The 14,616-nt window shown below is 47.8% G+C and overlaps 1 protein-coding gene and 1 pseudogene across 4 annotated transcripts in view; one reads left to right on the forward strand and one right to left on the reverse strand.

Moving 5' to 3' along the window:
- The window catches only part of L3mbtl2 (L3MBTL2 polycomb repressive complex 1 subunit), a 24,427-nt gene continuing 9,811 nt past the window's right edge, over positions 1–14,616 (forward strand). For all 4 annotated transcript variants that reach the window (NR_110362.1, NM_145993.5, NM_001289711.1 and 1 more), the window contains exons 1-8: positions 1–136; positions 3,271–3,508; positions 4,742–4,875; positions 6,239–6,362; positions 7,180–7,259; positions 11,627–11,744; positions 12,370–12,504; positions 12,937–13,025. Coding sequence is in view for 3 of the 4 variants with exons in the window: in NM_145993.5 (NP_666105.2) it covers positions 113–136; positions 3,271–3,508; positions 4,742–4,875; positions 6,239–6,362; positions 7,180–7,259; positions 11,627–11,744; positions 12,370–12,504; positions 12,937–13,025 (942 nt within the window). In the remaining variant the exon portion in view is untranslated. The remainder of the gene's footprint in view (positions 137–3,270; positions 3,509–4,741; positions 4,876–6,238; positions 6,363–7,179; positions 7,260–11,626; positions 11,745–12,369; positions 12,505–12,936; positions 13,026–14,616) is intronic.
- On the reverse strand, positions 10,044–11,008 carry Gm18284 (predicted gene, 18284; annotated as a pseudogene).

Consider the following 14,616-nt stretch of genomic DNA (forward strand, 5'->3'; position numbering starts at 1 on the left):
ATGATTGGCCCGCAGCTCGGGCGCAGCAGCCAATGAGCACACTCTCGGAGAGCGGCGAGGGCAATATGGCTTCCTGCACCTGGTGACGGTTGAGGGAATTGAATTTGGTATCATGGAGAAACCGCGGGGCACTGAGGTAAGAGGGAAAGGGCTCAGCCCAAGCGGGAAGGGGAGCCCCAAACGCCTCGCTCGGCGGACGCGCCGTTTTAGCGATGTCTTAGTGGTGGACAGTTGCAGGATTGGTAAACTGAGGTACGGAGCTTAGCCTCGGCCAGAGGCCCCCGAGGTTCCTTTTGGTCTGGTGACGAAGGAAGGATGGCAACGCCTCCCTAGCCAGGGGCAGGGAAACTGGGCTCTGAACTTTGTCTTGGTTTCATGGTTCTGAGCTTTAGGATCGTGCGGCCTGTCCCTTCCACGCGGGAAGTGAAGGGAGGAAGATCGGAGTTGATTCCTACTCCACGCTGGGAGCGTTCACGTGCTGGTCTCCCCGTACGCTCACAGCCATCTTCTTTAGGGAGGGATTAAAACAGCCCTCTGGGTCGACACAGCTGCAAAGTGCAAGAGGTTGTCACCAAGTACGTCAGTTTCCAAAACTGCGTTACGCTTTTTCCGTGGTACCGCAGCCGGTGACCCACCGCACCTTGCATTTGAAGTCTCTTGCCGTTTCCTAGCGGTAATAATTGCTAAGCTTTATTGAGCACTGTTGAGTGTTTTACGTTTATCATCCCTTCCCAAAATATTATTAAATAGTGGTGTTGTCTTTATTTGGTGGAAACCGAGGCAGTGCATTTGACTCGCTGTGCATCGTACAGCTAGGAAGCACTAGAGATCGTATTTGAACCTTGGCCCAAAGCGTCATTCTCTTTACCTCTGTCTTGCCCAACAAGCTAGGCACGTTTTTTCCTATTACAAGCTAGGTACGTTTTTATGTAGCATTTCATCGCTACCTCACATTCTGTGAGCCAACAGCTGTCGTGGATGAGAAAATTGTCCCACAGACCTTAAGTGACTTGCCCCAGGATCAGTAGCTGATTTCAATCAGAGCTCAACTCACGGCTGTGGTCCATACCACCATACAATTAGTCATCTGACTCAAAGCCTCCTTGGGATAGCCTGGGTCTCAATTTTCTCAGTCTTTTTTTCTTTTCCCTGTTTTCCTTTAAGGAAGAAAACAGGTTTATTGGATACATTGCAAGGAGCAGTGGTCTAGGCAGCAGCAAGAGGGCCTGGCAGTCTTAAATTTGTTTCTGAGTTGAGATCATTTGGATGTACATATACAGAAGAGGGAAGAAAGAGTTTCAAATGCCTTCTAGCCCAGTAAAAATTTTTTGAGGTGCTTAGGATATTTCCACATTATTGTGTAGATCTCTGATCCCTGGCAGCGTTTTTTGACCTGATAGTGGTGTGGAAACAGTATCTTTTCAATAGATGCTGTTCTTTGAAATTGGAATTTTGCTCTGTACCCAAGCTACCAGTATGAGGGGTCTTGGTGCTGAGCAGAGGCTCAAACCAACCACAGCTTGCACTTAGCCATGTGGTCATTGGAGGAAACAGTCCATTCTCTTTTCTTATTTGTTTGTTTATTTATTTATGTGAGTACACTATAGCTGTACAGATGGTCATTGGAGGAAACAGTCCATTCTTTTTTCTTATTTGTTTGTTTGTTTATTTATTTATTTATGTGAGAACACTATAGCTGTACAGATAGATGGTTGTGAGCCTTCATGTGGTTTTTGGGAATTTTAGGACCTCTGCTTTCTCTGGTCAACCCCACTCTCTGCAGTCACCCTTGCTTGCTCAGTCCCTGCTTGCCTCGGCCCAAAGATTTATTTATTATCATACATAAGTACACTGTAGCTGACTTCAGATGCATCAGAAGAGGGCGTCATATCTCATTATAGGTGGTTGCGAGCAGCGACCATCTGGTTGCTGGGATTTGAACTCAGGACCTCCGGAAGAGCAGTCAGTGCTCTTACCCGCTGAGACATTTCTCCCGTCCTCTTTTCTTTCTTTTCTTGTTTTGTTTTTTGGAGAACTTGTTTTGTAGACCAGGCTGGCCTCAAACTCACATAGATCTGTCTGCCTCTGCTTCCTGAGTGCTGGGAATAAAGGCGTTCACTACCACACCTGCCTTTTTCTTTCTTCTTGTTCTTCTTCTTTTTTTTTTTTTTTTTTTTTTTTAAGAGGATCTACTAGCCAGAGGGTGGTGGTGCAAACTTTTAATCGCAACACTTGGGAGGCAGAGGCAGGCAGATCACTGCATTCTAGGTTAACATGGTCTACAGAGCTAGTTCCAGGACAGCCAGGGCTACTGAGGGAAACCCTGTTTCAAAAAAAAAAGAAAAAGAAAAAAGAAAGAAACAAACAAACAAAAAGAAAAAAGAGAGTGAAGAGAGAGGTGGGGGTGTTGGGGTCTACCGTGCGGTCTGAGCTGACCTGGAACTTGCTGTGTAGACCAGACTTGTTTCAAGCTCAGGGTTCTAGGATTAATGGTGTGTACCACAATACCTAGCCTCTTATACCTAGTCTCCTAGATGTTTTAAATGAATATATACATATATAGATAGATAGATAGAGATATAGATATGTATATAGATATGTGTGTGTGTGTGTGTATATATATATGTTGGTTTTTAGATTTATTTATTTATTATTATATCTAAGTACACTGTAGATGTCTTCAGACGCACCAGAAGAGGATAGAGGGCATCAGATCTCATTATGGATGGTTGTGAGCCCCTATGTGGTTGCTGGGATTTGAACTCAGGACCTTCCAAAGATCAGTCAGTGCTCTTAACCGCCGTATATTGGTTTTTCTTTTTTTTTTTTTTTTTTTTTTTAAGATTTATTTATTTATTATATGTAAGTACACTGTAGTTGTCTTCAGATACACCAGAAGGGGGCATCAGATCTCATTACGGGTGGTTGTGAGCCACCATGTGGTTGCTGGGATTTGAACTTCGGACCTTCGGAAGAGCAGTCGGGTGCCCTTACCCACTGAGCCATCTCACCAGCCCCGTATATTGGTTTTTCATGCCATGATTTCTTTGTGTAGCCTTGGCTGTCCTAGACCAGGCTGGCCTCAAACTCACAGAGATCCACCTGCCTCTGCCTCCTCACTGCTGGGATTAAAGGGGCGTGCCAGCCCCCCACCCCCAGCTCAGTTAAGAGTTCTTGCTGCTCTTTCAGAGGACCAACATTCAAATCCCCAACTCATGCTGGATGGATTAGCCAGTTTGTAACTTCTCGTTCTTGTCGTTTTCCCACTAGGAGGCGCCATCTTCAGAGCCAATGGAAGAGGAGGAGGAAGATGACTTGGATCTCTTTGGGGGCTACGACAGCTTCCGGAGTTACAACAGCAGTGCGGGCAGCGAGAGCAGCTCCTACTTGGAGGAGTCAAGTGAAGCAGAGAACGAGGACCGGGAAGCAGGGGAGCTGCCCACCTCACCTCTCCATCTGTTCAGCTCTGCGAACAACCGCTCCTTGGATGGAAGTGGTTCTGAGCCAGGTGCTTTCCCAGTGGCCTGAGATGGAGAGGAGGCAGGAGGAGGCTGTGGAAGAATTGAGGATGTGGGTGGAGACAGCCAGATGTCTAAGGCACTGTCCTTGAGGGTCGTTTCCTCTCTGCAGTCTAGTTTTAAAGTCTTATTCTCCAAAGCCTCTTGAGTTTATTTGGCACTTGTTAAATTCTATTACATTTGTATGACTAGGCTGGGCAGTCCCTGAGTCTGGGTATGAAGACAGTGAGACTCAGTGGTGTGAGTGCTTTTGAACAGAGGAACAGGAAATAGCTTGTGGGCTGACAAGTGTGGGGTAGGAGGTGTACAGGATAAAGTGGTCTTCAGGTCAGAGGGAGGCACAGAGAGGGAGGCACGGAGGTGGGCAGAAGGGCGTGGCCCTGAATCATCTGGAAGCCAGCTGACTTCAAAGAGGTAGCACTTGGATGGCTGCTAGACCCTGTGTGAGGGCGGCCAGAGTGTGGGCCGTGTGTCCTTGAGAAGAGGCAGGCTCCAATCTTAGGACTGTCCCACCCCCTCCCATCCCTTCACACCGGCACTCTTGGGCCGGGCCGTGTGGCCAGCTTTCCTTCCACCCATGTTGACTTCTCCTTTTCGTGTCCTTTTCCTCTTTTTCCTCTTTCTTCCTCTGTCTTCTTCTCACCCTTCTCTCAGAATCTGAGAGCGTCAAGACTAGCAGGAATCATTAGGGAGAGCATCTGACCCCAGGGGCTGGTTTATAACCCGGGCTGTAGATTAGCGTCATCTGGGGAGCTGGAAAGCCCATCTGGGAAGCCCTTCAGATGGCTGTGTCCCTGGAGCCCAGGGCATGGCAGTCTCCAGCCTCAGCAGTATACAGAAGGCTCCTCAGGTGATCTAGTGTGAGGTCAGACAGCACACCTGCCCTCTGGTCACGCTCCTCTCTCTAAAACTCGTTCATGTGGATCTCCAGTCCCTTAGCCTCAGCTCTAGGTACAGAGCCTACGGAGGTGCCTAGGTGGAGGGGCAGACACTTGGAGTTCTGCTGCTGGCGAGGCTGATGGTGGAGGGTCAGTTGAGCCTGCAAGTTTGAGGGCAGCACATACTGAGACTTGCTCTTGGAAGAGAACTCCATCCACTGCTCACGCCCTCCTCTCTGTCAGCCTCAGAGCCTGACACTCACATGGTTGATGCAGTGCTCTGGAAGGTTTTGCTTGACTTAAAGCAGTTATGTCAGGGAGTCACATGCTGAGTTCTCTTCCTAGCTGTCTGTGAGATGTGTGGTATCGTGGGCACAAGAGAAGCTTTCTTCTCAAAGACCAAGAGGTTCTGCAGCGTCTCGTGTTCCAGGAGCTACTCCTCCAACTCCAAGAAAGCCAGTATCCTGGCTAGACTACAGGTGAGAAGAGCCCCTGACACCCATCCTGGGGCCTGGATGCTGGGCTGGAGCCATCATGTGACTGGAGGTGAACGGCTTAGCCAGCTTGGGGGACTTATTCCTAGAGGTCATCTGAGGTACATGAGACCCTCCCTCAAAGAGTGGCCCATATTTATTTATTTATGTTTTATTCATTTTTGTGTGTATGAGTGTTTTGCCTGAATAAATGCCTATGCACTACATGCGTACAGTGTCTGAGAAGACCAATAGAGGGTGTCAAGTCCCCTGTCAAGTTGGAGGCAGTTGTAAGCCACCATGTGGGTGCTAGGAACTGAGCTTGGATCGGCTGGAAGAGCAGCCAGTGCTCTAAGCAGTAGCCGTCTTACTAGGCCCCTTACATTATTTTTGAGACAAGGTTTCACTGTGTGACTCTGGCTGACCAGACTGGTCTCAGACTCACAAAGAGCTGGCTACCTGTGCCTCCTCACTGCTGGGTTAAAGGTGTGCCCTCCCACGCCCAGCAATTCCTGTTTTAAAAGGCCAAAGCTTTTGGTGTCTTTTAAGGCAGTGGTTCTCGAGTTTCCTAATGCTGTGACCCTTTAATACAGTTAGTTCCTCAGGCTGTGGTGGCCCCAGCCGTAAAATTATTTTCACTGCTACTTCATTTCATAACTGTAATCTTACTACTGTTTTGAATCATAATGTAAGTATCTGATTCACAGGATATCCGATATATGACCTCTTTGAAAGGGTCGCATATTCAATCAAAGGGGTTGAGACTCACTTCCTTAAGGTCAGACTTTACGCAGCTGTGCCTCCACTTGGCTGGTGTGTTGCCTTGACTCCTGGCCTTGGCCTTTATCATTGGAGCTTAGTTGTCTTATAGGTGTGGACGTGAGTGTTCCCTGAGATGCCCAGGAGAGGCCCTCTGTATGTTCTCTCCAGAGCATTTACACGTACAGGATGTTGTCTCCGGCTCTCCCTCAGTCACTCAGCTTAGCTCTCCATGAGCCGGGAGCATGGAGGGAGGGCAGTGACTGCAGTGAGATGTTAGGGAGAGCTCAGAGGCCTGAGTGACATGTGTCTGTCAGCTGCAGCTCTGCTGACCCCAGCCTTCTGCAGGTGTCTCCTGAGTGTTCTCATTCATCATTATGTTTACAGAGGAAACTCAAGCCCAGAGGTTAGATAGCTGCACCAGGAGCTCACCCTCAGGAGTTCCTTACTTGGCATGGTGGCTTATGCCTGGGACCCTAGCACTCAGGAGGCTGAGCACAATAGCTGCAAATTTAGGCCACCGTATCTCAAAAGAAATAACAAAGCAAAATAGAAACAGATTCAAGTTCATAGTCGACAGTTCGTTTTTTTTTTTTTTTTTGCCCTGCAGGGAAAGCCACCCACCAAGAAAGCCAAAGTCCTGCACAAGGCAGCCTGGTCTGCCAAAATTGGAGCCTTTCTCCATGCCCAGGGAACAGGACAACTAGCAGATGGGACACCCACTGGACAAGATGGTGAGACAGAATCCAGGGATGGGAGACTAGGGTGGAGATGGCCTGCTGGGAAGTTGGGGATCCAGGTCTACAGTGAACTGTCTCCACCTGCTGGCTTCTGTGGAAATGACCGTAGGCACTCCTTTGAGTGGCTCTATTGCCTGCCTCCTCCAGCACACAGAGACCAAGAGTCAGCCACTTTACTTCTCTTAGTATCTGTCCTCATGGTTTCTCTCTCCCTGGTGCAGAGCAAAGCCAGGGTGTGTGCAGCAGGTGGGAAGGGCTCTCAGGTTTCCAGGCATAGTGATCGCTGAGCCTCAGAGAGGCTGAAACTGCACTGTGCAGCCAGGTCAGCTGTCGCTGCTGCTCCTGCCCTTGCTAAGTAGGCGTGGCCAATGACTGGGTGCAGTGGGATCAATTTCATCCTATATCTGATTTCCCTTTCTTTTTTTTTTTTTTTTTTTTTTTTTAAAGATTTACTTATTTATTATATGTAAGTACACTGTAGCTGTCCTCAGACACACCAGAAGAGGGCGTCAGATCTCGTTACAGATGGCTGTGAGCCACCATGTGGTTGCTGGGATTTGAACTCCGGACCTTTGGAAGAGCAGTCGGGTGCTCCTACCCACTGAGCCATCTCACCAGCCCCCATGATTTCCCTTTCTGTGGAGCAAAAAGGGAGAGAAGTTTGTGGCTGCTCACACTCCTGGTGGCTATCAGTGGCCAGGGGCTTGTTCCTAGAGCCCCATGGGCCTCCGGCTTCACGCTGTAACGTGGTTGCTGTGGTAACGTGGTTGCTGTGCGTTCCCTGCCTCAACTGTTCCTTTGTGCTCTGCAGCTCTGGTCCTGGGCTTCGACTGGGGCAAGTTCCTGAAGGATCATAGTTACAAGGCTGCTCCTGTCAGCTGCTTTAAACATGTGAGTGTCTGGCAACAGGGGAGGGACTGCCAGGGGATAGCACAACTCGGGCTGCCTGCCTCATTGCTTCCCATACACTTCAGCTGAGCTGCTCTAGGCTGGACAGCATCCTTGAGATGAGTGGCCAGAAATCTGCCTTTATTTTGTAGGCTTGGAGAAATGGCTCAGCAGTTAAGGGCACTTGCTCTTCCACTGGCCCTGAGTTCAGTTCCTAGCACCCACATGGCAGCTCACAACCTACCTATATTCTCATGGGTTCCTATACCCTCTTCTGGGGTGTAGACACAGATGCAGACAAAGTACCAATGTGTTTGTGGGTATAACTATATATATACATGCCAGGCATGGTGGAGCATGCCTTTAATCCCAGCACTTGGGAGGCAGAGGCAGGCAGATTTCTGAGTTTGAGAAATCTACAGAGTTCCAGGACAGCCTGGGCTACACAGAAACCCTATCTCAAATAAACAAACAAACAAAACCTATATACATACATAATTATATAAAATTTATTATGTATCTACATATATAACTATGTATATGTAACTATATATGTGATGTATATGTAATACACACACATAAATATACATATCTATCTATATATACACATACACAGTAGTGTCAGATGTAGTGGCACACACCTCCCCCCCCCCCCCCCCCCCGACAGGGTTTCTCTGTGCAGTCCTGGCTGTCCTGGAACTCTGTAGACCAGGCTGGCCTTGAACTCAGAAATCTACCTGCCTCTGCCTCCCAAGTGCTGGGATTAAAGGTGTGCACCACCACTGCCCAGTTGTGGCACACACCTTTAATCTCAGCATTTGAGAGGTAGAAACAGGCAAATCTCTCAGCTAGCCTGGTCTACAGAATTAACTAGTAGGAGCCTGTTTCAAAAAAAAAAAAATTAAAAAATAAGAGCCATACACAACTGCTCCTGGTTTTTGAAAGGTTGACACATTATTTACACAGAGTTTGGTTGGTCTGAATTCAGGGGTGTTCTTTTTTTTCTATTCTTCATGTTTTATTTCCTCCATTAAAATTATTTTTGTTGGTGATGTGGTGGTGGCAAACACCTTTATCCCTAATACTTAGGAGACAGAGGCAGGTGAAACTCTAAGTTCTAGACCAGCCTGGTCTACAGAGTGAGTTCCAGGACAGCCAGGACTACACAGAGAAACCCTGTCTACAAAAACAAGAAAGTTGTACTTGTTTTACTTGTGGGATTTTGTTTGTTCATTTTTAAATTTTTCTACATTTATTTGTGTGTGTCTGTGTGTGTGTGTGTGTGTGTGTGTATACCACATGTGTGCCTGGTGTGTGTGGAAGTCAAAACAGGGCATTAGTGCCAGGCATTGGTGGTGGTACATTCCTGTAATCCCAACTCTCTGGGGCAGAGGCAGGTGGATTTCAGAGTTCAAGGTATACAGAGCAAAATCTAGAACAGCCAGGGCCACACAGAGAAACCCTGTCTCTGGGGACAAAGGGGACAAGTGGAGTACTGCAGATGGTTGTCAGCCACTGTGTGGGTGGGTGCTGGAGACTGAATCCTGGTCCTCTTCAGCCCTGATTTTGGTTTTGAGGGGTTGGTTTTTGTTGCTTTAATTTTGGTGCGTTTTTTTGTTTGTTTGGTTGTTTTGTTGGTTGGTTTTTGGTTTTTAGCTTTTCAAGACAAGGCTTCTCTGTGTAGCTCTGGGTGTCCTGGAACTCATTAACTCACTCTGTAGAGGAGATTGGCCTGGAACTCACCGAGATCTGCCTGCCTCTGCCTCCACCATGGACTGGTATTATTTTTGTTTGTTTTGTTTGTTGGGTTTTTTGTTTGTTTGTTTTTTGGGTTTTGTTTTTTTTTTTTGGTTTGGTTTTGTTTTTGAAGCAGGGTTTCATGTATCCCAGGCTGGCTTCTAACTTGCTATATAGCTGAGGATAGCTTTGTATGTCTGGTCCTCCTGACTCAACCTCCCAAGTATGTGTCACCATGCCCCGTCTTCCGTTAGTTAACTCTCAGGGCCCATGTTACTTTTTGCTGGCACTAGGAACTGAATGCAATTTAACCACCAAGCTGCACCCTCAGCCCTTGTCTCAGACCCTTTCTGATGCCAAACACTCAGTGGGGCTCCCAGTTCTTCTGAAGGGTGAAGGGTTGAGGCTCTGTGTGGATGCTTTGGATGAACTTAAAGAACTTTTTTGTTTGTTTGTTTGTTTTGTTTTTTTGAGACAGGGTTTCTCTGTGTAGTCCTGGCTGCCCTGGAACTCACTCTGTAGACCAGGCTGGCCTCGAACTCAGAAATCAGCCTGCCTCTGCCTCCCAAGTGCTGGGATTAAAGGCGTGAGCCAACACACCCGCCTTAAAGTCAAGAACTTAACTGTGCCCAGCAGCTGTACCTTGTGCTAGCCTAGAGCAACATCTACAACAGGGCTTCTTTTGTCTCTAACTTTTTTTCAGTTTAAGACAGGGTCTTGCATTATAGTTCAGCCTGGCCTAGAACTCACTGTGTATACCAGGCTGACCTGAGAGCAGTCTTCCTGCCTCGGATTCCCAAGTGCTGGCTCACAGGTGTCAGACATCGAGCCCAGTTTCTTCTGGCTTTCAACCCCATTTCGTAAAACCTGACAGAAGGCCTCCTGAGGCTGTCTTGTGACCTCAGTAAGCCATGCCTGGCCTTCCTGGATTGTCCTGCTTGTCCTGCGCTATGACAAGTTGGTCCTAGGTCCTACTATGCCCTTCTCTGAGTTGCTAATGAATGTGTCTCTCTTGCCCCCAAATTCTCCTAGTTCTAGCCTTTTTTTTAAAATAAATTATCTTTTTATTTTTTCACAAATAAAAATGACTAGTGACATGTAAAGAACATGACAGTAATACAATAGTAACAGTAATGGACGAGCTATCTCATAGAGACAGAAGTCCACTAAAATAGTATACTGATTTTAAGAAAGACTGTTAAATCTTGGAATAGTATATTTTAACTAAATCAACAAATCAAGGTTGAGCACATGTCAAAACATCATCTAGAACCCATAAAGTGATATTAAAAGAAAAGAAAAATCTGGAATTCCGCACACAGGGCTCTTGATTGAAATCAGGGAGGCTCAAATCTGTTTATCTTATTAAACACTTATGGGTACAGCTAGGTTTTTCTAAATGTTTCATTAGTAATGCTGAGTCTTGTAAGCCTGGTTCCATAATAGTCTATAATGTAACTACTTCCATCTGAAGGTCCAACAATCTGCATTGAAATAAGAATGAAATCAATTAGGCTCCCAATTCCGCAAAATCCTACGGTGCAAAAATTTAACAAGCGTAAGGCAGGATATCCGAGGTAAAATCGATCTGCTCCCAGCCATCCCAAAAAGAGAGATAATGCAACTGCCACTTTGTACGAATAGCCATTCACATTTCGGCAAGTTATGGGCTTGAGAAAACCGACTTCACTTCCAGTAAAATGTGTTTCATTACCACTCAAATCCTTTATAAGTTATTTTGGGTGCTGGAAAACATTGAACATGAGCTGTGTAGTTTGTACAATTAACTGGTTCTTGCGTAGCATCATTTATTTTTGGTTCTTTTTACAAATATATTGTCCCACCCTGAGGTCCTCACACCTCTCCTCGCCCCCGACAGCGCCAGAGGCAGCAGCCCCACAGTGTCCCTCGGTGACCATCACGAGCCACAGAGTGCGGAGAAGGCCCGGAGGCCCGGCTGCTGGGGAAGCCCGGCCCGCGGGCCAGGCAGCCGCCATGTTGGGCACTGCGTCCTCCCAGCCTTTTTATTGTAGGGAACTAGATCATGTTTAACGTAAGATTCAGGATGCTCCATAAAGTGCTTGCTCCGTGTGTCCGGGCCTCTTTGTGCTTCCCCAGGTCCCTGTGAACCTGTCACCTAGGGATATGGGTTGTTAGTGGTTTAGGTCAGGTCTGAGAGAGAAAGAAGATGCTTTTCCTAAAGGAGCATCAGGTTCTCATTGGCAGCAAATCAAGGATTAAGCATTGGGAAGGTCGGAGAAGCCACCCAGTAGGAAGGGACGGGGTAGGCTGTGGGTGTGCTCTGCCAGCTCTGCCAGCCCAGGTGGAATGGTATTAGGGAGGTAATGTCTGTGCTGAGTCACTGGTACAGCTGGCCAAACGACAGATACCCAGGTGCACCACAGTGTCCACACTGATAGTCAGGAGCTGGCCCTGCACTGATGAGAAGCAGGTCTGTGTCTCTGGCCCTCCCTGATGGTGCTTCCATGTTTCTGGACACTGGGCATGCCCCATTTATCTCTCTATTCCTAGTTTTCTGCACCATGCATGATGTGGGGTGAGGGTCAGAGGACAGTGGGCCCAGGCCCATGGGGCTCACTTTTCTCAGCCCACCAATGCTCTCATCATCACAGGTACCCCTCTATGACCAGTGGGAAGACGTCATGAAGGGGATGAAGGTGGAAGTGCTCAACAGCGATGCTGTGCTCCCCAGCCGGGTGTACTGGATCGCCACTGTCATCCAGGCAGCTGGTGGGTGCTGTTCTGGCCACGGCAGGGTCTGAAATTTGTTTGCCATGTGTCGTATCTAGTAGGTGGTTAGTGTTAGAGGGTGAAATGGGTTTCATAAATCAAAATGTCACCCATGAGCTTTCTCTCCCCTTCTTAGGGATGTTCCTCCTTTAGATGAGAACACAGGGCTAAATCTTGAAAGTTAGTTTTGTTTTGTTACGTATTTTAAATGTTTAGTTGGTGGTTTTGGTTTTTTTGAGACAGGGTTTCTCTGTGTAGCCCTTGCTGTCCTGAAACTCACTGTCTAGAATAGGCTGGCCTCAAACTCAGAGATCTGCCTGCCTATGCCTCCTGAGTGCTAGGATTAAAGGTGTGCACCACCACCACCTAGATTTTTTTTTTATAAGGTTTATTCTGGGGATGATGAGGGCATAGGAGCAATCGCCAGCTCAGGATGCTTTCTAAGAGTGCAGCGTGGATATTGTTTTGTTCTGTATGTCGGGGACCCCACTAGCCTGGAAGGAGTTCCTGGATAGGAAGTAGGAAGTCTGGCTGGTGCTAGAGAAGGAAGAAAGTCTGAGAACCTGCCTTCCCGATGTCACAGGTCCCATGCCTTCCCCACATCACAAGTCCCTTGTCCTTTCAGGGTACCGGGTGCTGCTCCGATATGAAGGCTTTGAAAATGACGCCAGTCATGACTTCTGGTGCAACTTGGGAACTGTGGATGTCCACCCCATTGGGTGGTGTGCCATCAACAGCAAGATCCTGGTACCTCCACGGAGTGAGTTCAGGAGAAAGCTCCCATCCTGGCTCCTGTAGGGCTCTGGGCAGAAGCCTTCCCTACCCAGTCTAGAAGTCCCTGGACAGTTTGCATTTATAGAGCCTGTTTGTTGGTATTGTGTGCCTGAGTAGTGAATGTCTGTTCACTGTGTGTGCTAGAAGGTCAGAAGAGTGTTAGATCCTCTGGAACTGGGGTTAGAGATGTTGTGAATCACCATGTGGGTGCTGGGAACAGAACCCTTGTCCTCTGGGAGAGCAGCCAGTGCATCTAACCAGGGAGTTGTCTCTCTGGCTCCCAGAGGCTGGTTTTATAAGATGATGTCATCACTGGCCTGAAGTTGCAGAACTTAATAGTTATGTCTGTGTAGCTGATCTCTGGGTTGGTGAAGGTGTGATCAGTCTGTGTCAACAGTCTCTGCCGGTGTCTCTGCAGCCATCCATGCCAAGTTTACTGACTGGAAGAGCTACCTCATGAAGCGGTTGGTGGGTTCCAGGACACTTCCTGCAGACTTCCATATCAAGGTCTGGCTGGGTTCCCAGCTCATTCCCTCCCTCCCTCCCTCCTCCCACTTCCATCGGTCAGTTTTTCCATCCTTCATATGATTCAGGCATTTGTTTTGTTTTTATGATTCTGGGGGTGGGACCTAGGGATTTCCATACACTAGCACTATGTGTACAGCCCCTCGTTCCCCATCAAAATACTCTTCTGAGACGTCTTGGGCAGCCTTCAGCCCAGTGCTGCTGCAGTTGCTGGCCACCTGCCTCCCTGCCAAGACCCTGGTACAGCATATCAACTATGTTGCTTTGTTGGCCTTTGGGATTTAACATCCCAGATTCTTGCCCTTGCATTTTCAATGTATCTGAGGTTCCCATTGCTGTGATAAAACCCTAACCACAAAGCAACCATGAGAGGAAACGGCTAATTCTGCTTATACTTCCACATCCAAGAGATCAGGGCAGGAGTTCAGGAAGGAACCCAGAGGCCTGAACTGAAGTCGAGGCCATGGTGGATAACTATGTGCTGGCTCACTCCCTTACGGTTCTCTCAGTCTGATTGCTTACTTACTCATTTGTTTGTCCAAGATAGGGTCTCTCTGTGTAGCCCTGACTGTCCTAGAATTTACTCTGTTGACCTCAGAACTGTAGATCTTTCTTCCTCTGCCTCCTGAGTGCTGGGATAAAGAGATGTGCCACCACTGCACGACTTTAGCCTGCTTTCTTGTAGCATCCAGGAACACCAGCTCAGGGGTGGCACTGCTCACAACGGGCTGGGCCCTCCCTATCAATCATCAATAAAGAAAACCGCACCATAGACTTGCCCACAGCCCAGTCTGCTGGGGCATTTTCCCCATTGAGTTTCCCTCTTCTAAATGCATTTAGCTTGTGTCCAGTTGGCATAAAACAGAGTTGGGCAACGCAGAGTAATCACTCAGAGATGGTATTATGTGCTGGTAAGAGACAGCACCATAGGCTGGCCGTGGTGGCACATGCCTTTAACCCCAGCACTCGAGAGGCCAAGGCAAGTGGATCTTACACTGAGTCTGTATTATGAGTCCAGGTCGGTTTGAGGATCCAAGTTCAGTTCCCAGCACCACATCAGGCAGCTCAAAATTGTAACTCCAGCTCCAGGGGATCTAACACCTCATCTCACCTCTACAGGTACACACACACACACACACACACACACACACACACACATACACGAGGGCAGATACACATGGATAAGCAGGAGTTAAAAACAGCACTGTGGGAATACAAGGAAAGAAAATATATATCTGCCTAGATTCTCCAACCTGGTAGGAGAAGTAAGAGTCGTGCACACAAATAGTGATAAAAACAGCCCCCATCTGAACTGGGGCTACTCAACCATCTGTATGGACATAGCAGTTCAGCCAGAGAAAGCTGCTTTGGCTGGCCATGGTGGCACAGGCCTTTAATTCCAGGACTTGAAATGTAGAGGCAGATGGGTCTCTGTGTGTTTAAGGCCAGTGTGGTCTACATAAGGAGTTGTAAGCAGGCAGGGACTCTGTAATGAGATCCTCTTTTATAAAACAGCAAAAGCTTAGAAAGCTGCTTTACCTGACCGAGGGTGTGTTCGTGGGAACCGTAGATG

This window comes from Mus musculus, chromosome 15 (genome assembly GCF_000001635.26).
Source record: "Mus musculus strain C57BL/6J chromosome 15, GRCm38.p6 C57BL/6J".
NCBI classification, from domain to species: Eukaryota; Metazoa; Chordata; class Mammalia; order Rodentia; family Muridae; genus Mus; species Mus musculus.